General features: G+C 38.2%; 3 protein-coding genes and 1 long non-coding RNA gene across 4 annotated transcripts; 2 read left to right on the top strand and 2 right to left on the bottom strand.

Moving 5' to 3' along the window:
- Window positions 1-1525: 1525 nt before the first annotated feature.
- Window positions 1526-4325, top strand: ltb4r2b (leukotriene B4 receptor 2b). Its single transcript, XM_079452325.1, has 5 exons — window positions 1526-1814; window positions 2753-3329; window positions 3419-3619; window positions 3715-3755; window positions 3860-4325. The coding sequence occupies exons 2-5, from the start codon at window positions 2772-2774 to the stop codon at window positions 4101-4103; spliced, it is 1044 nt and encodes a 347-aa protein (XP_079308451.1). The 5' UTR covers window positions 1526-1814; window positions 2753-2771; the 3' UTR covers window positions 4104-4325.
- Window positions 4326-4697: 372 nt separating this feature from the next.
- Window positions 4698-6179, bottom strand: LOC306891809. Its single transcript, XR_013786402.1, has 4 exons — window positions 6039-6179; window positions 5632-5670; window positions 5147-5190; window positions 4698-4833 (listed from the first exon to the last, which is right to left on the bottom strand). It is a non-coding gene; the product is annotated as an uncharacterized lncRNA (long non-coding RNA).
- A 1530-nt stretch (window positions 6180-7709) lies between these two features.
- Window positions 7710-10215, top strand: sdr39u1 (short chain dehydrogenase/reductase family 39U, member 1). Its single transcript, XM_079452341.1, has 6 exons — window positions 7710-7908; window positions 8264-8370; window positions 8648-8730; window positions 8829-8950; window positions 9095-9247; window positions 9520-10215. Exons 1-6 carry the CDS (start codon window positions 7893-7895, stop codon window positions 9945-9947), a joined length of 909 nt encoding a protein of 302 aa, XP_079308467.1. The 5' UTR covers window positions 7710-7892; the 3' UTR covers window positions 9948-10215.
- A 2177-nt stretch (window positions 10216-12392) lies between these two features.
- LOC306891802 (guanylyl cyclase-activating protein 2-like) lies at window positions 12393-14706 on the bottom strand. The gene is made up of 4 exons (XM_079452348.1): window positions 14395-14706; window positions 13972-14121; window positions 13435-13540; window positions 12393-13045 (listed from the first exon to the last, which is right to left on the bottom strand). Exons 1-4 carry the CDS (start codon window positions 14695-14697, stop codon window positions 12930-12932), a joined length of 675 nt encoding a protein of 224 aa, XP_079308474.1. The 5' UTR covers window positions 14698-14706; the 3' UTR covers window positions 12393-12929.
- Between the last annotated feature and the right edge of the window lie 7398 nt (window positions 14707-22104).

The raw sequence follows: 22104 nt of genomic DNA, 5'->3' as shown, positions 1-22104 counted from the left end.
TACCTTGGACTCTTACCTTACTCTGGCTAGGCTTACCCCGGGTTAAGCGCGTGCACCACGACCATAAAAAGCCATCATCAATGGACCTCCGATATTACGAGTCACCAAAGCAATGGCACCGAAAAAGCAACATGGCGGCAGAAAGCACTTGAGAGCGAGGCATACTTTCCGTTCTGCATACAGTGGATTTACTGATGTGCTGAAAATGACTTAGACAAAAGCACCAATAAACAAATAAATGGATCATTAAATGACAGAACAACAGAAATATTGTGTTCTCACTCGCCATCAGTGCTCTTGTTTTGCAACTGAGATGTCATGGTGTATAGGACACCTGTAGGGCGTCAATGTCTCGTGCAAAGTCAGACTTATCGCCGGTTCCAACTCTGCTCGGAGCAGATTTGAGTTGGAATGGCTGCACATCAAAATTTGTTGTTTATAACCTTTATCGCTTCATGTCTGCATGTGTGTCTGTATATATTCATTTCTTTATTCATGCACTTTATTTAGTCATTTCTCATCGTCCATAGAAAATTATGCTCTGATGTAATACACGGCCACGAGGGCTGATGTTATTGATGTAATGATGGATGGATATATTTTGATCGATCTAATTCACTGTAAAGAAAAACGGTACGGTTTTAATAAAAATGCACAGGGAAATGACAAAGTTCCTCTCTGGTCCTAAATTGCTCTCCTGAAAGTACATCCCTATGAACGAATGCCGCCTCTTCACATACAGATCCTCTGTAAAAGCAAATATGACATATTAGTCATCAAAACGTGTGCCATGAACGACTGTATTAATGGATGAATGAATGAATGAGACACCACTTGCGCTTTTAAAAGGGAGGAGATGAAAATAAACTCTGGGTTTACAAAAGAAAACCTGCTCTTGACCAGGTTAGGTTCACAGAGTAAGTTACTTTGGTTACTGACCCTGAGTAAGTGACCTCTCTTCTAGAAAAGGGCTTGAGTTACCCTGCTTTCTCAGGTTTGACACACCTCGCATTCTGAGTTTCCTTCATTTCAGAGTTTTTACAAAACCTGCTTTCTGAAACAGGTCCCCTTAGGTGTCACTTTTACCAAAATGACTTAACATTACATCACCAAACACATATTTCACAATATATTACAAAATACATTCACCGCAAAAAGTAACTGAAATTTAAACACAAAACACTTTAATTCTTTGACAGCTACACAATATATTTGGCATACAACGACTAAACTATGGTAGAGTTGGAAGTATGAGCATGGAAGTTTAAAAACACGAGTAATGGTGGCATAAGGGCATCACATCTGTCCTAAGAAACGGGTACATGTTTATAGTAAAAGGGTTGTAGAGTGAAGTTATCAAGCCAATATGATGAAACAAGTAAGAGCAGGTATAGGGAAAATATGGGTGCGTGCCGCCCCTCCCTCCAACATCCAACATCGTCCAGCATGCTGTAGCCTGCAGTTTACAAAAAAACTTTTCCTTTCATTAGAAAAGGACTAGGAAAAATCGGTGTTTCGAAATAACGGGAAGAGGAGGGATGGGGCGGAGCAGATTTAATTCTTGATATTGCAGAATATAAGAGCTGAATAGTGACACGAAGAAACAGTGGCTGTTGTGAGTGAATTGTGAGTGTGCTAAGAAAATAATGTTACCAAATATATCTTAAGGTAGCAACGTAAAGGTTTGTCTGTAAGGACAAGCACAGAAGACAGAAAAGAAACAGACTAACAAACAGACCCTCGCAACCCGTCCATCTGGTGACTTCGAGAGCATATTTTTCAAATCAGCCCTCCTGATCGAATCAAGTATTTTGGTAAGTTATTACTTTTCTTGTAAATTTCCATCTCCGTTGTTCGTCATCTTATTCCAGTTTGTATATTGTGGCCACTTTTTGTTGATGCAACTTTCTCATTTTCACATGTCTCCGTTGCTCCGAGGTCAGCGATGTGCGTAAACATGGACAACCATAGTGACGGAATAAAAAACGGGACAATCAAATCCTTTTAAACAAAGTGCTTTGATATATTTTCTTCTTGTTCGTTTTATTTTAGCTTTAATCTCATTGCTACCACTAAATTATTTGCTTTACCTGTATATTTTTAAGATTAAAGATAAAATCAAGGAGGGAGGTGGAAGAATATTTGAAGAGCAGGTTGAGGAAGGGATTATTACAGCATCTGAGTTGCGTTCCTGATAATCGCTCTGCAAGTTGAAGCACATGCTGACATGGACCGATGACAGATTTTGGTTAAATCCAAGTTGTTGTATGCTTGAGAATCTTTGACCATCTTTGAAGCTGGAAGACGCTTTGGTTTTTGTCTAAATTCAAGGAAAGAAAATAAAAACACGATAAAAAAGTTTATCATTAGTTAATTAAAGACTTTTTCGTTGATACTTCGATCACATAAAACTTTCTCTCTTTAAAAAGAGTAGTCATCTTAAAGGTCAATGATTCAACTTATAATATTTAAGCAAAAAGCAGACAACAGGACTCAGCATGAGGAAATCTTCCAGTACATTAAACTCTGATAAATGGAATTTGTTATTTTGCAATAAGCAGTAATCGAGCATTGAATGAAAACATTGCCATTGACCAAACGTCACTATTAGAAAAACCACTATAACCCAAAGCCAAAGGGCCAGTGTAGCTATAAACCACATAACACGTTTAAGAGTACATTATTCATAAAGGAATCATTACCACACCTACAGCTTTCAGCAAATGACAGCGTTTCTCACTTTGTTCACCAGACCATCTGAAGCCTTCGAGATGGGATCAGACAATGGGAGCACCTCCATGGACAACACAACGACTCATAAATCTGAGAACAACATCGCTTTTACCTTTGGTGCCCTTATCCTCAGCATCGTCTTCCTCCTGGGAGTTCCCGGCAACCTCTTCATCATCTGGAGCGTCCTGGCCCGCGCCCGCAAGCGCTCTGTCACCACCCTGCTCATCCTTAACCTGGCATGTGCAGATGGATTTTTGATGTGTCTGACCATTTTCTTTATCATATACCTTGCCAAGCAGAACTGGATATTTGGAGGTGTCATGTGCAAAGTGCTTTTCTACTTGTGTAACACAAACATGTACGCTTCAATAATGATCATTACGCTGATGAGTCTGCACAGACTGGTTGCTGTGGTGTGGCCCGCACACTTGGCAGCTTGCACTCGTAAACGAAGAGTATTGTGCTTGCTTGTGGGCATGTGGATCGTCGTTTTTCTTTTGGCGCTCCCTGCTGTGATATTCAGAGCCGAAAAAGAGAAAAACTTTAATGGGAAGCATCACGTGCTGTGTTCGGTTAATCACACCCGATCAGAACATGTGAGTATTCGGTCTTTGCTTCATTAAAAAGTGTTGTACAGATGCACAAAATGTTTTCTTATGAAATAAATGTTGTCATTTATAAACAGGTGGTGTTCCAGTACACCCTTGAGACAGTGGTAGGCTTCTTGGTTCCATATGCCATTATATTGGGGAGTTATGTGTGCATTCTCCGCCGTCTCAGACAGACCAGGTTCAAGAAAAAGATTCGAAGCGAAAACCTCATTCATGCCATTATCATAACATTCTGCATATTCTGGCTGCCTTACCATGTTAATAATATACTGCAAGTAAGTCCTACTTGATCTAAATCTATGTTTGCTGACCTCCAAATTAATATTAAAAGGGTTAATTGATGAATAACTATAATTTACCTTTTGGTAAGGTGGTGGCAGCTCTTACCCCGGAATCGCCATTCAAAAAGAGGTACGTGCAAAGTTTTTAAAGCTCAAGGAGGCCTATTAAACTTTAAATCATCTTAGAGAAACATCCACTGCAAAGTCACAAGTTGGCACATTTTCTTTCCACAGACTGGAAGATATTGGGCTGTCCAGTCGCGCAGCTACGTCTGCTCTGGCTTTTATCAGCAGTTGCGCCAACCCCGTCCTCTACACCTTCGCTGGACGCTCCTACATTAAAGCAAATGGCCTGGCGTTTATGGCAAGACTTTTTGAAGGCACGGTGCTCAACTCCAGTCCGCGGATAGAGACTATGCCAGGCTCCTTAGCAAACAACTTTTCAGAACTGGAACGCAGAATCAACCTTCAACAATAAATTAGATTCAAGACGAAATCATGTCCTTTTGGATATTCCAAGTTGTCTTAAGAGCCACATCGAATTCAAATGATTAACTCCTGAATTTCGTGTGAATTTATTTGTCCTTCTTGTAAATGTAAACGTTATGCATTGAAGTATTAAGAGTTTCTTACACGGACCATGTATTTACTATGACGAAATTAAATGGAATCAATTTTAGCCAACTTTGACCGTTTTTGTAGCACTCCTTGCCAGTTGTTTTTATTGCTCGCCGGACTTCAAAAGACAAGATCTTAGCTTTAATACTAAATTTTATATTGATTTGACAAAATCTAAATATGCGAGTAAGGCTCACTACTGCCCACTGTAGTGATTGTGGAATCATGTCATCAAAATATATGAATACAAGGGAAATGGGTTTATGATAGTTCACTTTATGGACCTTAATACAAGACGACTAAATTTGCTGCCACGTCAGAAGACAATGCAAGCATTTGAGAACAAGTTTAGAAACCAGTTTAATCTTAAATAATTGCAAAAATAATTGTAAGTCAAATTACAGTAAATATAGAATTTATTGTAGCACTTCAGTACAATACAAACATCACAAATGACACTTAAAAAGCCACTCAACATCTCAAAACAAGGACAAAAACTGTAAGTGTATGCATGTAAAACAAAGCAGGACATCCAGAACAAGCAGGATCTAAAAGAACAGTTTTGGGTAGAGAAATTCTGTTTCCGATACCTGCAGAAAAAATAAACAACATTAATTGCAATTCCAAGCCAAACTAATCACTTTACAACATCTCAACCCAGTCAGCGAAGTACGGTTGTAATCAGAAGTTTCAGAAACACGGACTTCAAAATCATCATTTCTGGGTTGAGTAAAGCAGTAGCTTGCTAGTAACACTTCACAACATCTCATCTAAATATGCACCATCATGACATTTGCTTGGTCAGAGACGACTATATTTGCAGTTACATGTCTTGGTGGGAACTAAAGTATTAAGCATTAGCCTAACTGGTTTAAGATCAAGCGTTTCAAACATGTAACATACCTTAAATGAACAGGCTCTTGCTCTTACTTCACGGGTGTAGATTTCTGTTGGGAAAAGATTCAGATGTCAAACTTCACACTACGTTTAAGGTCAGATTTCTGAGCATGCAGGCAATCGTTTCAGGTGACGTTGCCCCAAAGTTCACTTTACTCTAGAAACATACAAACACCAAATATGAATGTAAAACTACAGCATCTCTCATGGCTTCACCCTGACTCAACCTGATCAGCGAAGTACGGTTGTAATCATCAGTTTCAGAAACACGGACTTCAAAATCATCATTTCTGGGTTGAGCACCAGAGCTTGACAACATTCCTAACTTTATCTAAATATATCGGTCACCATTTGTTTGGATGGTGATGACTACATGTTTTGCATTACAAACAAATGTTGCATATATTTTGATGCCTAGATGTGTATTAAGCATTGGTGTTATTGTTAAGAATATGCACGTTTCCAGCTGAACACAATAGCTTGTAACATACCTCATTCAACACACTTGCCTTCCTTCACGGTGCAGGGTCCTGTGAAAAGTAAAGATTGCAAAAGTGTCACTTAAGTACAATAATATGGCAGATAATCATTTTAGGTGATAGTAGACTATACACAATCGTAAGATGCCTACAAACATCACATAAGACGAGAGCATCTCATGACCTCAGCCCGATCAGTGCAGTCGAATTGTAATCATGAGTTTCAGCTGAAACACGGAATGCAAAGTCATCATCTCTGGGTTGAGAAGCGGCCATGAGGAATAAACGCTGTATTACAATATAGAACCCAAACTGTACTTAAAACAGACGCGGCGGCCATTTTAACATCCGACGCTCACGTGCCCTTACGTGACTTAACGTTCACCAGGCGAAACATGCAAGAATAAAACAAACCTTACATGTATTGACGTCCACCGCATCGGTCTTCGCATATATCTGACTGCTGTTAACATGCTTAATTGCGTAAACTACCATTTTAAGTCTAAATATTTGTCCACGATACAAACGCAGACTGGGACAAACAGTTACTACAACTGACTCTAGCTACCCCGAGAAGAAAAGGAAGACGCTGTAGCACGAGGCGGTATTTATGTGCAATGAACCACGTGTTTCCGGTTGTGGTTCCGTCGCTTTTTCCTAAAATATCAGAGCGAACCTTAATAACATTTAGTCAATTCCTGTGTTATTTAAAGTTTTTTTTTCAGTTGTGTGATTTCTCAGTAAGCATATTAGATATACCAACTAAAATTAAATATTAACACAATTGCTAGCGGGTCTGTTATTTATTAAACTAATTAAAATATACATAATAAACTCTAAAAGTTACGTTCCTACAATATTTAATTCTATCAGCCTTATAATTCGTACAAAACGAGTTTCAAGAGAATAAAAGCTTTTTAAATATTTTACTATTCTTACATCAAACCACATTAGCCAACGCCTACCCCAAATCATAACATCACAATAATATAGAAATATGAATCAGCAGCTTTCAGCGTGACAAATATTATGCGGTATTGAAGTGCGCTTCAGGCTGGATTGAGGATGGCAGAATGATTACATTATATTACATTACACTATTAGAAAATTACATTTTTATGGCAATTTTAAGTTTTGTTTTATAACAGTTTGTAAAAATGCATCAAATGGGTATACAATAAAACGAAACGAAACGTTTTTTATATGAGAAATAAACGCTTTAGTCCACCGGAAGTTCAAGTTAAGGCCAGCATGGCATAATAAAAGTTTTAACAAATGAACACCCAGCAACGCAAATCTCTCTACATTGATGTAAGAATAATATGTATGGCTATTCTTGTATTTTAAATTCAGAAACCGTAATTTATCAAAACAACTGCGAGCCATGAAGTTTATATTTATGTTAACCAAAAATAAACGTATAATTCACAGCTGTTCTTACATTTTGCCCGTCACGTGAGTTAGGTTTAGGGTTTTGGAGGGGTTAGTTTTGTATTTTTTTATACAATATACCACTGTTGTATGTGTATTAGAGACTTATCCAGCATTAACGCATTGTGTTAGTGGCATTTTAAATGGATATGATGAAGCGCAGTGTCTTGCGTCCCAATGTATGCTTTAGTGTGCATGTCTGAAGCTGTGATGGTCCTCAATAAAGTGACCATCGAGAATGAAGGTCTTCTGACTTTTCTTTTAGTAACTATCCCAAGAAGATACTACACTAACCGTGGATACAAAACCAATCAAAATCATCTGGAGGTTTGTTGTACAGCCCACTTGCGGCTTTAGTCCCACCCACTTGTGACTTTAGTCCCACCCACTTGCGGCTGACAAGAAATGAAGATTGATTTTAGGAAAATGGGAATGAAGGAATTTATGCTTAAAATATTTTGGAATATGGGTAAGATTATTTATTTCTTTATCTCCAAAAAACGTGTTTGAAAAAGATAATACCGGTTTTCTCTTCTTTCCTTCCTTCCTTCCTTCCTTCCTTCCTTCCTTCCTTCCTTCCTTCCTTCCTATTATTATTTATTATATGTGTACTGTACTATGTGAATATTTATAAAGGGGAATTAGTTCTGGTTCACACTCCAACACAGTAGGTGGCGATAATGCGCCTTTAAAGTTGGTGCCGCCCGCGATAAAACCAAAGAAGAAGAAGCTCACATGTACGTAACTCTTTCCCGTTTAACCTTCGTAGTCAGAATTATGTGAATGCAACGTAACTGGATTTCTGCTAGTCGACAAGACAACGGACCTACATCACAGTCATAATGAGAATCATAATAGGTACATTGCATTTATGCTTTCTACGTTATTACTGCATGCTAATAGAGAGTATTTGTTTAATACCAGTTACTAGTGTACTACAATAACATATTATAATCACCATCATTGACATTCGCGTGCACTGTAGCTGTTTTTGCCATGTTTGCGTTTGTTCAACATTTTGATTCTTTAAATCAGAAGTAGTTTTCAATTCTGGTTGTTTTGTAACTGCTGTAGTGGCGCGGTCTTAACGCACGGGGGCGTGCGAGCCGTATCAGTGCAGATAACAGACATCATTTGCTTTCTAAAGCTTGTTTCACTGCATCTTTATTCATAGAGTCAATAAAACCATGTTCTCACGGGTTTCTTTCGTCAGGTGGAGGTTCAGGGTTTGTCGGTCGTGAGCTGACACGTTTGTTGAAAACCAAAGGTAACGAAATAACAATCGTATCCAGGCAGCCTGGTCCAGGAAGAATAACATGGGTATGATGTCATTTAAGAAATTGTAAACCTGCACAAACCTGTATGACTTTATTCTTCTGGAGAAGACAAATAAAGCCATTTTAAAGAACATTTATAACCAAACAAGATTGAACCCTCATGACTTCCATTGTATGGACTCAAAACCACTGAGACATTTCTCAAAGTATCTTCTTTTGTGTTCCACTGAAGGTTGAACGGTGGTTTTAAACAACTTGAGGTTGAATGAATGATGAAAATCTCTCCCTTTAAGCAACTTTTGCCTATGTGTACTGTACAGGCTGATGTAGAGTCAGGAGGTCTACCGCCATGTGAGGGTGCTGTCAATCTCGCAGGGGAGAATATTATGAACCCCTTGCGATGGTAAGGTCTTTTACTTTGTCTAGATTATAATGAAAAGAAATAACAGTTTATATCCTGAATTGTTTTTGTCTTTATTCATATTTTCTTTTGCATACCAGGTGGAATGAAAGTTATAAAAGGGATCTGTTCTCCAGCCGTGTAGATACGACCAGACTGCTGACTCAGGCTATTGCCGCCTCGCCTACTCCACCACATTCATGGGTGCTTGTCACAGGAGTCGGTAAATAAACAATGTTATTTAACAAAAATCTATTTATTGAAGATGCATGCAGACTACTTTTCACCATTTACAATTGTCCACTTTTATGAATAAATACTGATCTGTTTAATAACATGAATTTGAATGTATCTTTTTTGTCCTTAGCCTGTTATAAACCTGGTCTTCAAACCGAATACACTGAGGAGAGCGACTGGACACCATTTGACTTCCTGTCTCGTCTGGTACAGGAGTGGGAGCGAGCAGGGCAGCTTCTTGACAACAGTGCTCAGAAAACAAGACAAGTGGTGATCCGACCAGGTGTGGAAAAGATGTGATCTTCAGAATGTGTATGCATTTGGCCGATGCTTTCATTTAAAAGTGAATCGACAGTGCATTCAAGATACAGATATTTATTTGTATTTGTGTTCCCTTCAACACAAGATATTTGCGCTGCTAACACGATGCTTTAAAAATTACGCTACAGGAACACAATATGACAACACTGTATTTTTCTGAATGAAAGCAAATGTGCAATATAAATGCATTTTGGTAAATACTGTAATATTGTAGTAACTCCCATTCACTTGCAGGCGCTGTGTTAGGAAGTGACGGTGGCGCCATGAAACAGATGATGATCCCATTCTGGCTTGGTCTCGGAGGGACTCTTGGCTCAGGACAGCAACCCTTCCCCTGGATTCACGTCTCAGACTTGGCTGGAATCATTGCTCATGCACTGGAGCCACATAAAGAACCATCATCCACAAAACCTGATGTATTTAATGGGGTTGCGCCTGCTTTGAATACAAATTTTGAGTTCACTAAAGAGTTTGGTAAGGCTCTAAAAAGGCCTACGATCTTTCCTGTGCCTGGCTTTCTCTTAGACTCCTTCCTTGGTTCTGAAAGAGCTGTTATCCTCACACAAGGCCAGAAAGTGGTACCCAAAAGAACGCTCGAGTCAGGCTTTGAGTTCAGATACCCGGATCTTTCTTCTGCTTTAAAGGAAATTGTTGGACATTAGCGATCTGTCAAAACACAAGGCGCTAGCCCAATAAGATGTCTTGATGTTAAAAGACCAGGGAATTTAAGTTTATACACTAGGCTTATTTGCTTATAAAGGTTTGTGTAATGTTGATATTTAAATGTTCTTGACTGGATTTGTTGTCCTCCCAGAACTACAACTGCATATCTGTCTGTGTACAGAACATGTTTTTGGTGGAATAAAAACTGCATTTGTAAATAAATAATATTTCATATTAGTGTTGAGTTAATCATAATATGTGACCCTGGACCCGTTTCAGAAAGCAAGGTAAGTGCAAACTCAGAGTAAGTTAACCCCAGAAAACGGGATAGGCTACTCTGGGTTTTCAGTTTCAGAACGCGAGGTATATCAAACCCGTGACCGCGGGGTAAGTCAAGACCGTTTCAGAAATCAAGGTATCTTATACTTAGAGTGAGTAACCATAGTAACCTACTCTGTGAACCTAACCTGGTCAGGAGCAGGTTTTATTCCACTAACCCGAGGTTTGTTACAATCTCCGCCCCTTTTCGAAGCGCGAGCGGTGTTGAAATTGCCTTCGCCGTTTGTTTTTTCAATCGTTTTCCTTAATCGCGCACAAGTTTATAACACAGACATTAAATGTCCGTTTATTCAGTACCGTAGATGAGGAAGCTGCATTCATTTGGAGAGAGTTACATTTACGTCGATAGAGAATATATGGTGAAGCCCCGTTTGGATGTTTTATCATATCCGGAGGATTTTTTATTTGAGCGATACAGTTTTTCTTTACAGTCCATTAAATATATTCATAATCTGCTTCATCCTTACATCACAAACCTCTCTCGTGAATGCGCTCTTACATCTGAGCAGATTATTTTTATGGTCACGTTTCTTTGCTAACGGAAGCTTTCTATATAACACCAGAGATGCAGAACACGTTAGCAAGGCAACTGTAGGCATAGCAGTAAGAAAAGTGTGAATCGCTCTCAAGCACTTTTTATACATTTGTGTTAAGCTTCCTGTGAGAGCCTTCAAAGAAGAGTTTCATAGGATTACAGGTGAATGGTGAACGCCTTTCTGAATAAGCTGATCAAATAAATGTGCTCTTGCTGCCACCTCTGGAAGTAGCTAATAATTCAAATACCCTTAAGGATTTCCCAATGTGATTGGGTGCACATGTAACCGGTCCCACTCGCGCGGTCTTCGTACCGACGTTGGCCCGAATGAGAGATGGGCGCTCTAACGATGAGCCGTAGAGCGTCTCTGTCTGTTGGTCAGGGAGTTAGGCTTACACACTGCACAGCTCTTCACTCCGTTACACAAAGCTGGAGCAGGGGCAAGAATCGCCAGTTTTTTGTCTTCTATAGCCACAGTGCTCGGTTCTCATATCCGCATAACTTTCAAAGCCAGTTTATTAAATATATCAAGCATTTCCCAGTCAGGCATCCTACAAGCAAGAGCATTTAAACTCACCGGACTGAATGATGTTTTTATATTTTATTTTCAGCTGCTGCCATGTTCTTTTTATTGCAAAAGGATTGCACCTACATGACAAAAACCGAAGGTATATATGTGTTTATATATATATATATATATATATATATATATATATATATATATATATATATATATATATATATATATATATATATAAATATATATATATATATATGTATATCTTACATGTAAATGTGTATATATAGACACATTTTTATATAGTTCCTTCCCATTCGTCTGCAAGAAATAAACGGAACGCTTTTTGTCACGTGGCGTTGCCATGGTGAATCGTGTTATCTTCGCTCAATTGATGATGGCTTTTTAAAGCCGCGGTGAACACTAGTAACCTAGAGTAAATTTACTCAGAGTGGATTGAACTGATTGAAACCAGCTGTTCTGAAACAGAAAACTCAGAGTAGCGATTATCTGAGTAAATCAACTCAGAGTTCATATTTTAACTCAGTGTTGCTTGAACCTCCTTATTGAAACGGGTCCCCTGTCTGTGAAATTCAAGATAAATTCTCATAATCTGAGATTAAGGTACTATCATTTTAAATTTAGACATTGCCTTACCAAGTCAATAAAGATAAAAATGTTGTACTTTCACAGAATATTATTTACAGTATATTAGTAGGATGGTCGACCGATTAAACAGGTTTGTGGAATTCCATAACAGATAAGATTATAGGATATAAAGCATAAAATATATTATTTATATATATATTTTAATATAAAAATATATACAGAATATTTAAACAAAATAATTCAATAGACAGCAGAACTATTATCACAGGTAATAAAATTACTATTTTTAACATTATTAAATCATTTGTTTGACAAATGGTTTAGTAAATAAACATGTTGTACCAGCAATATCTACATATACTGGTTTTAGTTGTATATATTTCAAAAGTGGTAATAACTTATTTGCATATGTCAACGTGCACAAGAGAGTACTGAAACTTTTTTCCTTCTTCAAGCATTTTATTCAGTGTTTGAGATTATAGGTACATATCATAAACATTGTACAAGAATCAATAGTTTATTAAGTGATATAATGCGCTGTAAATGCAAGCATCTCTGGTGTGAAGTCCTGCTAGTTTTATTGTATTTAATTACAACTCTCGTTGTTTTTTCTGGCAACGGTCTTCTCTCTGTCACAGCAAGATGATATTTCTTGTGTAGATTCTGTGCTGATCTTTGTTGGCCGCCTCCGGTTTTACCCTTATTTTACCTCCAGCTAAGGCTGTGACGTAATCGTGACGTTGGCTCAAAAGGGGTCTATATAGATCTCCTGAGTGCATTTGCCCGCAGTGCACGAGTGTTAATCCATGATATGCTTTTTTTTAGAAGGATTTATTGTATAAATGTTAAACATTGACGCATATGCAATATTTCAATGGCAAATTCCAAACACCTAAGTATCTACAACAAAATCATGCAAAAAGAGTGAAAAACAGTCAAATAACATGGCAAATCAGCTTTCACAATCACAATATTTACAGTTCATTTCTTTTGCTGTCCAAGAAACCAGCCACTTGGTCGCACATCCAGTTTCAGTTGTTCCATTACCCATCTGTCCTTCTGAGCTCCTTCCAAAAACTCCTCTAGAGAAATATGACCTAAAAAGACCCGACAAAGGGAATATTTCTGTATCCTAACTTTAACAAACAAAATAAAAATGTACTTTTGCATTGACTTGACATCAGGACTGGTTTACTGGTTACTTGGCTCTGCACATTAATGTATGTCAATTAATTGTGATTTGGGATAATGTTTGCAATATTTACATTTATTTAGAGCGGAATACTGCTGTATATCACCGCTTTTAAATATATGTGAACGAAATTGTTGAAAGCAATAACAAGTTAAATGCATAAAATAAAAGATGAACACTGGGTTTTATGCAAATCCTGTTATTATCCATAACATAGCTTATCCAAAATGTTATACAAAACAATATACATACACAACAGATTTAGAAGAACATACACTTCTTCTGAAACCTTACCATCGTTGTTTTTGTCAACGCATTCAAAGATTCTGTCACATATCTGGTCTGGGCTGAGACCTCCACAGATAGAAGGGTTTTCATGTGTCTTCAGTGCATGTATAATCTGTACAGAATGGAGAGAACTGATGTTGCTGTATACAGCGTGGTAAAAAGAATAGATGCAATATAGAACGGTCCCCCATACAAAACATGATTAAAGCAGCAGTAAACCCAAAAATAATCGGTCATAAATTACTCAGTTTTACTAAGTTGTTTCAAGCCTGTGTGTTCAACAGAACAAAGAAATTCAAATGTATACATGAGGATGAGTAAACGATGACAGAAATGTCATTTTTGGGTGAACTTTGTCTTTAACTTCTAAAGGTATTTATAAATAAGCATGATTGATAACATCACTATGTTCTGCCATTTTATTAACTGCATTACATTAACAATATGTCATCAAACTGCTGTTCCTTTACACAATAGTGTAATCGGGTCAAATCGGAAGAATGGGGTAAAATGTGCCTAAAAACTTCCTCCAAGCACCCTCACCTTTATAACGTTTGTCACCTCTTGCTTGTCCAAACATCCATTTCTATCTCTGTCATAAACTTTAAAAGACCACTTAATTTTGTCTTCAAGTCTACCACGAAGAACCAGATGAAGGGCAGCCACATATTCCATAAAATCAATGGTGTTATCCTGATGAAAGAGACAAAGGTTGAAACACTGTTTCCAACATTATAAAAAGCAAAAGAACAAAACGATATAATTAACTAAATCAAGCACTGGTACTACCAGTTTACAGAAGAATCTACTTAGTACCACACAAAATGGTTTGTTTGATTTGGAACACAATGTATAAAAGAGGAAAACATGAACGTCATTGTTTTTGGTCACATCAGATGTAGCTGCATTACTTGCGACAAGCCAGACCAGAGATTTACTCTCATTCACGCTCAGCCGTACACTCACCTGATTTGTATCAAAAGACCTAAATAAGTTTTCCATGTAGGCACTTTCTTCCACAGAAGATTCACTGGTGATGCCAAATATGCGCTTGAACTCGTGGAGATGCAGATTTCCGCTGGGACACTCGCTGGCAAATTTCCTGTAGAGCTCTTGAATCTGAAACAGGGCCACTTCATTGTTAACCTCACTCTGTGACTGACCCATTATTTCAAAGACTATACTAAAAATACTAAAATTCCAGTAGATAAAGGAAGCTTCCAGGCATAAACCGATGTACTCTGATGCATTTTGTGTCTTAAATCTCATGGTGACTTCGTGGGCACCTTGAATCACTTACTAATGGGATTAACCCTTGACAACACGGCCGTATTTTTAGGTACAGCAGTCTAATCTTGTTTTAAAATCCCTTTACTTAGTCCTTTTGTAATCTGGTACAATCATACAGAGTGCTCCATCTGGAATATAAGACACTCTGTAAAAATGCACACGAGGAGGAACGACGAATGGGGCAGAGGTAGGCAAATGCCTGGGGCGCTGCTTTTGAGTGGGCCTCCATGGGGTTAACTGGTGAAACAATCAGAGATTGTAATCCTAATAAATGATATCCCTATGATATCTGCGATATGCATCGTTTTTTACTCTGCAATCCTCGCAGTGCTGAGTGAACGTCAGAAGAAGAGAGTAAGGTGTGTGTATTTACTGCTATGACATTTGCACATGTACAAATGCAGTTGACATAATGTGATGCTGGAGAAATACAGTACAGCTTCCAATCGACTGTGAAGTTTTCACTTTGTTCGTCTCATCAACACAATACACAGTTGTTCACCTCAGAAAAACTCACTCTTAGCGCTTCACACCCATGAAGGCATACTTAAAGCGCACAGCAGTGATGGACAGCACTGGGTTTGGTTGAGACCTTCGTGTTTATGGCAAACTCTGTCATGGGACACAAACGCACATTCACACACAGACTTTTACTTACATTTGGCATCTAGTATGTATCTAATATGTATCTAGTAACATTAAAACATTAAACATTAATTAAAACAGCACCTTTAAACTATTTCCGTGTTTAAGTTGGAATTATCGAGTATCCGAGAGCACGTGAAGCAGGGGCGTTTCCTCCGAGGAGGCAAGGGAGGTAGTGCCTCCCCTTCCCCTCGAAAATAATCGGAAATCCCAAATGTTCCAGAAGAAGATGAAGGTGGTGTTGATGTACCTTTTCCCAAAGCAGGGAAAATAAAAAACTAAAAAAATCAGAAGTACATAAGTGTAATGAACTTGTAGTAATTAAAATGAATTTTTCCACACATAAACACTGAAATGACACTGGTTTTCTGACAATCGCACTTGTTAATAGTGCAGAGATGAACAAAAATTACACAGGTAGAAATCTGCCTCCTCATTTTTTAAGTCCACCCCACACCACTGACGTGAAGGTAGCATTATTATAGCAGTTCACCTGCATCTTTAGCAGGCAAAATGGCGAAGTATAAATGTCGAACGGAATTTGCTGGCTAATACCATATTTGCTAACTATCCATATCACTACTGGTCATATAAGTTACATGCTAGCAGCGCAAATACGTTTATATGACGTCATGTCTTCGCCCCGGCGGTGGAACCTGCTCAAACACTATATGAACATATATAACGTTACAGGGCTGTGAAGAAAAGCTGTCCGACTTTATGAACATATCTATATTATAAAAAGGTAAACAGCGGTGCTTTATTTGAATTAGGCTATACTTCTTTATATCTGTATCTTCCCTGTTGCTCATTATCATAACCCACATGAACTCAATCTGCAACAATGTATTTAACATGATGTAAAACAATCTATGAACCATGCTTTCCCTTATCAAGTAAACATTTAATGTGAAGAGCAAAAACTAACAGCAGTGAATTGTCGTTTAAATTGCAAAAGGTAATTACATTTAGATGGGAGCAAAGCATCACATGTTGGTTTATTTCTAGGATGTTGGTCAGCATTTATTCTTTTTATGTCTTAAAAATGTTGTCATGTAATGTTAATACACAGTGTGCATGTTACAGAAATTTGTTGGTGGACATAAAATCCAGAGTGGGATTGTCAGTGACCATTAAGGTACTGATACGTTTTATACTATTGGACTGTTTATGATGTAAAATATAGTATACTGGCATACATAAATCACAAGGAAACTGTTATTTGTATTTGTTTGTTTAGTAAACAGGATAAACAATCACAACTTGCTGTTGCTTTTAATTGTGGTACAATACAAAACACTGTTTGGTAATGAGAATACATGCAGCATACATTTAAAAAGAAAAAGCATGCTTCTGAAAAAAAAATCGTTTTCAGCCAATAGGACCGCATTATTTTCCCGGAAAAACAAGCCTCTCGTTCACCTGGATCTGAGGGATAATAGATGTTAGACATAATCGTCAATATCATTGTCAATATGGATATTTCTCTTCAACAAACGCATTGATTCTCTTCAGAAGACCTGTTAAGACCACCGAGCCAGAGTTCTTTGATTGATGGATGCATATTTTGTTTGAAAAAAAATCAACGGCCATTTCATTCACTCCCATTTTACCGTTTAGGAGTAAAATGATACGTGGTATTATAACTCAGCCTCAAGGCATCTTGAAGAATTTTGCAGTCAGAGTTAAACATGGGGAAATTTTGGTTTGTTAGTGAAATATACCTTTAAAGTAGAACACAAAAGAAGATTTGTTTTGAAAATTTTTGCTAATAGCCCCCCATTCACTTGCATTGAATTTGTGTTCATACAACAGAAGTAAATGGGGGGCTGTGCTGTTCTGTTACCAAATATTTCAAAACATCTTTTGTGTTCTTCAGAAGAAAGAAAGTCATACTGGTGGATGACTAAATTGAGGTGAACTACTCCTTTACGACTAGTCCCAGACTAAAATGAATGTTAGCTTTCTTAACGTAAAATAACTTGCCCTGACATATCCTAAAATGTATTAGTGCCATTGTTTTGTCTCAAGATGCAAACCAGTGATGCTTTTTATAAAGCCGATTTAAATATCGTAATTTAACTAAGGCAAAGTCCTGGCTTAAGGGAGCTGTTCACTTTCAACATACGATTTCTTAAACATATTGGATGACAACAGGGGTGAATAAATTATGTATTTTTTCTTTAGTCGAAAAGAAATTAAGGTTTCTGATCAAAACATTCCAGGATTATTCTCCATATAGTCGACTTCAATGGACTCCAATGGACTCCAAACGGTTAAAGGTCAAAATGACAGTTTCAGTGCAGCATAAAGGGATTTATACGATACCAGATGATGAATAAGTGTCTTACTGTATCTAGTGAAACGATTGGTCATTTTCTAATAAAAATAAAGATGTAAATGCTTTATAAACAAAAATGCTCGCCTTTCTCTGTTCTGCAGAGCGTGCTCACAACTTCACGTAATATACGTAATTATGTTGTAAAGGTATGTTGAAAGTGAACAATTCCTTTAAGATAAGTCTTGTCTGTAAAACCGGGTCCATATATATTACATTTTTACTTAATAATGCTGCATTATATACATTTTTATGTTATTATTCTTAATGCGTTTTTTAGTTCTCTTTTTATGTTAAATGGAATGGCATGTTCAGTTTATATGATGCCAGTCTATCTTAAATGTCCCATGGTATAAACAAATATGAAGGTTTTCCTGTTACGTATATCTTTGACACTGGCATTAAAGTGAAAGTTGACCCAAAAAATAAAATCATTTCAAATCATCATTTACTCACCCTCTTTTTGGATTCCAGTTCCCCTCTGGCATAAGCTGCAGCTTTGGAACCTTGGAACAATGAGACAAGACTGGCTGAGAGTAGAGTACTGTTCTGCCATCTTTGATGCAACAAATGCATCAGTTGTTATTGGAAGTGTTCCTGGTTCCGGTTGATCTAACTAGTCCAGCCTAAATCTTTGGAATTTATATATTATGGTAGTGTAGTGTATGCAAGAGTAAAAATATGCGTCTTTAGTCTAGATTTAAACTGACAGTGTGTCTGCCTCCCAGACATTGCAGGGAAGACTGTTCCAAAGTGTAGGCGCTAGATAGGAAAAGGATCTGCCGCCTGCAATTTATTTTGATTAAGTGAATGCTTGCTGAAAGGATGTGTCTCTTATCTAGATTTAAATTGGGCGAGTGTGTCTGATCCTCGAATAGCGTTGGGAAGGTTATTCCAGAGTTCAGGTGCTACGTATGAGAAAGTTCAACCCCCTCCGCCCCCTTGGTGGATTTAGTTATTCTAGGTGTTATCAAAAGTCCTGCGTTTTGACAAATTAGAGCGTGTGATGGGTTGCAGTGTGATAGAAGCTCTGTTAGGTAGGTAGGGGCTAAACTGTTTAAGGGTTAAGTGAATTTTAAAGTCAATACGATACTTAATGTGTAGCCAGTGAAGGGTTGATAACATTGGGGTTATGTGATGGTATTTTCTGGAACTGGTTAGAACTCTGGCAGCTGCATTCTGAACTAACTGTAGTTCGTTTATTGATGATGCAGGACAACCACTTAGTGGTTACAGTAGTCATGTATGACTACTGTACACATGCATGAATGAGCTTCTCTGCTTCAGCAACACATAGAATATTTCATAATTTGGCAACATTTCTAAGGTGGAAAAAGGCTGTTTTTGTGACATTTGAGATGTGATTTCGAAATGACAGGTTGCTGTCTAATATAACGCCTAGATCTTTTACTGTATTTGTTGGTATAACAGTACATCCTTCAACTTGCAGGTTATAATCCGAAATATTCGGTTTACGAGAATATAAAAGAAGGAAATTACAAGTCATCCAATGTTTTATATCTTCAATGCACTCTGCCACTTTGGATAGCTGGGAAGAATCATCTGGTCTTGATGAGATATATAGCTGAGTATCATCTGCATTGGAAGTGAAATACATGTTTTTAATAATGTTTCCAATGGGCAGCATGTATATGGAGAATAGCAATTATGGATCCCTGAGGTAATCCATAATTTAGTGGCTTTATACGTATTTGATGATTCCCCAGCACATGTGGGCCAGATTAGTGTCAATTCTGCTTCATAAAGTATATACTTGGTTTACAGGCGGCTTTGCAATGGTTTAATCCAGATTTGGCGAACAGATACGGACCACCTAAGTGTCATCATTCTGTACTAGATGTGGCATGTAAAAGGTTGCCAGTTCTGGTCCGGATCTGGGCCAGAATGAAAGTGAACTGTGGGCCAGATTAGGTCAGTTCTGGTTTATATAGTTTACACTTGGTTTACATGCGGCATAGCCATGGTTTACTTGTGTCCCACATTTGGCAAACAGAAGCGGACCGCCCAAGTGCCATCATTCCATGCTTATAGTGGGCTGGATGAATGTGTCCGGTTTGGGCAGGATCTGGGCCACAGCAATTTTGCTCTGACATAAAGACATCCCTTACTGATAATGCCCTAAGGCAGCTAACTGTGACATTAAGAAGAGCGAGTTTTGCTTGTGATATCCCTTTAGAATTTGAAAGTGTATTCAAATTAATGTGAAAGGGATAATGAACAATTGTATTTTTAGAAATAAAATTAAGAATACAACTATTGTTATGAAATGGCACAGTGTTTCTTTACGCCAAAATAAATTCTTTTTTGGGCGCGGTTATATAATGTCAAGAAAGTGCAATTACATTGTGTACGTATCTGCTATTTTCGCTTATTTCTTAACTAGTGTATCAAATGTAATGTACTGGTTGCTAGATTGTTATTAAGTTATGTTTTAGTAATGCCTTATACAGCATTGGGCGAGATGCACAGTATTTATTATTCATGTGTGGCTACCCATGGAAGGAGTAAAACACGATGGTTGTATGTGCTAATGAAGGATGAACTTGTCCAGCCAAGTCCATGGACGAGTTTACTTTTGGTCAAGCACGAGAAAGGCTTGTGGTTGGGTTAAATTAGTTTAAGGACACCACAAGGTATAAAAGTCAGAAGTACTGACAGCCACCTTGGATACTGCATACCATCAGTATACCCCGACGCTAGAAGCCCAGCTGAAGATAAGAAGCCCAGAAGCGAAATACACATTTGTTTGAAACCGTAGTTATTGTTTTTAATATCCTATTTGTTAAATATTAATTTTATTTTTATAACAAACTTTTAAAGACAAGTAAAATAAACTTAATTAAAAGAATCTTAATTGATTGTATAAAGACCTAGGTAGGCAGTTTTTGTAAAGTTTTTAGTCTGTGAGCACGAACATGGCACAAAGGAGTCTAGAACACAACCTATTGAGAGAAAGAGAGAAGGTTAGTGTACATGCATTTAATTTTCTTTTCATTTGTCTGTCAAGTATTCACAGAAGAGATGGGTTTAGGTAGTTTTTTTGTAGGTTGTGAGAGATGTGGTTGACAGGACCGAGTTAGGAAGAATGTTCCACCAGGAAGGAGTTGTGAAGGAGAATGAGCAGAAAAGTGCTTTACTGCCATATTAGAAGGCAATACAAGAGACCACTTGTTTGCAGAACGGAGGGTTCTTGATAGGGTGTGAAAGGAAGATAAGGCGTGCTGCTGCGTTTTGAATCGGCTGGAGTGGTTTGATAGCCTTTGCAGGAAAAACCAGCAAGGAGAGCATTGCAGTAGTCCAACATTGATATTACCAGGGCATGGACAAAGAGTTGTGCCGCTTGTTCCGTGAAATAGCGTCTAACCTTTCGAATGTTGAATAAGGCATATCACTAGGATCGGGTTGGCTTTGCAATGTGATAATTGAAGGACAGCTGTTCATCAAATATGACTCAGGATTTCCTGGCTGTTTTAGAAGGAGTCATTGCCAAGTTGGATGGTGAGATCGTGTTGCACCGTGGGGTGTGCCGGAAACACGAGTAGTTCAGTTTTGTGATTGACAGTATCAAACTCTGCAGATAGGTCTAGCAGAATCAGGAATGAGGATTTAGATTCCATCTTGGCTAGCCGCAGTGCTTCTGTGACCGATAGCAGTGCATTCTCAGTGGCATGGTTTGAAGCAAGACTGCTTGTCATCCAGTAGTTTGTTCTGGGATAGGTAGGAAGACACCTGGTTAAAAATGCCCTTTCTAGTGTTTTGGCAATAAAAGGGAGGAGAGAGACAGGTCTGTAACTGTCGGTTACTAATGTGGGTTTCTTAAGTAGGGGGATGACCTGGGCCTGGTTGAATGGGATTCTTTTAGTCCGGGATAGTATTGCAAGGTTTCCTTCCACTAAGCATTCACATGGATTTTCTGGCGTCGTATGGCTCTACTGGAACGAGTTTGTCGGGTATATCAGACAGTTCCCCTGACCAGGGGAACAGGGGTGGTTGGTAATCGAGCACTGGAATGGCGTTACCTTTATGGCAGGCTGGCTAGGAAGCTTTGGGCGTACTCGGCCCAACAGAGGTACTGGCTCCAGTTCTCCTGATGGTCATGGCAGAAGGTGCGTAGAAACCTCCCGATTTGCTGGATCTTGTACTTGGTTTGCCCATTCGATTTTGGCCAGATGACAGACTTACGGTAACACAGAGGTGATTGAAGAATCCCTTCCATGCTCTCAAGATAAACTAGGGTCCCCCGACCAAAATGATGTCTTCGGGGATACCATAGTATCGTAACGTGATGAAACGGGAGCTCTGCTGAATCCAGGGCGGAGGGTAGGAAGACCTTTCAAAGTAATCAGACGACAGCATTTACAAACAAAATCTATCTGCCCAAC

Source organism: Barbatula barbatula (genome assembly GCF_947034865.1).
Source record: "Barbatula barbatula genome assembly, chromosome: 3".
In the NCBI taxonomy this organism is placed as follows: domain Eukaryota; kingdom Metazoa; phylum Chordata; class Actinopteri; order Cypriniformes; family Nemacheilidae; genus Barbatula; species Barbatula barbatula.
This window is presented reverse-complemented; position numbering and strand designations above follow the sequence as displayed.

What these genes read in the sequence shown, in the direction of transcription:
- ltb4r2b (XM_079452325.1), top strand. Translation starts at nt 2,772, where the DNA reads ATGGGATCAGACAATGGGAGCACCTCCATGGACAACACAACGACTCAT. An exon ending in ATGTTAATAATATACTGCAA is followed by an intron (nt 3,620 to 3,714) that starts GTAAGTCCTACT and finishes CCTTTTGGTAAG; the next exon opens with GTGGTGGCAGCTCTTACCCC. An exon ending in GAATCGCCATTCAAAAAGAG is followed by an intron (nt 3,756 to 3,859) that starts GTACGTGCAAAG and finishes TTCTTTCCACAG; the next exon opens with ACTGGAAGATATTGGGCTGT.
- sdr39u1 (XM_079452341.1), top strand. An exon ending in GTCCAGGAAGAATAACATGG is followed by an intron (nt 8,371 to 8,647) that starts GTATGATGTCAT and finishes TGTACTGTACAG; the next exon opens with GCTGATGTAGAGTCAGGAGG. An exon ending in GGTGCTTGTCACAGGAGTCG is followed by an intron (nt 8,951 to 9,094) that starts GTAAATAAACAA and finishes TTTTGTCCTTAG; the next exon opens with CCTGTTATAAACCTGGTCTT.
- LOC306891802 (XM_079452348.1), bottom strand. Translation starts at nt 14,697, where the DNA reads ATGAGATTTAAGACACAAAATGCATCAGAGTACATCGGTTTATGCCTG. An exon ending in GGTCTTTTGATACAAATCAG is followed by an intron (nt 14,122 to 14,394) that starts GTGAGTGTACGG and finishes CTCTTTCATCAG; the next exon opens with GATAACACCATTGATTTTAT. An exon ending in AGGTGACAAACGTTATAAAG is followed by an intron (nt 13,541 to 13,971) that starts GTGAGGGTGCTT and finishes CATTCTGTACAG; the next exon opens with ATTATACATGCACTGAAGAC.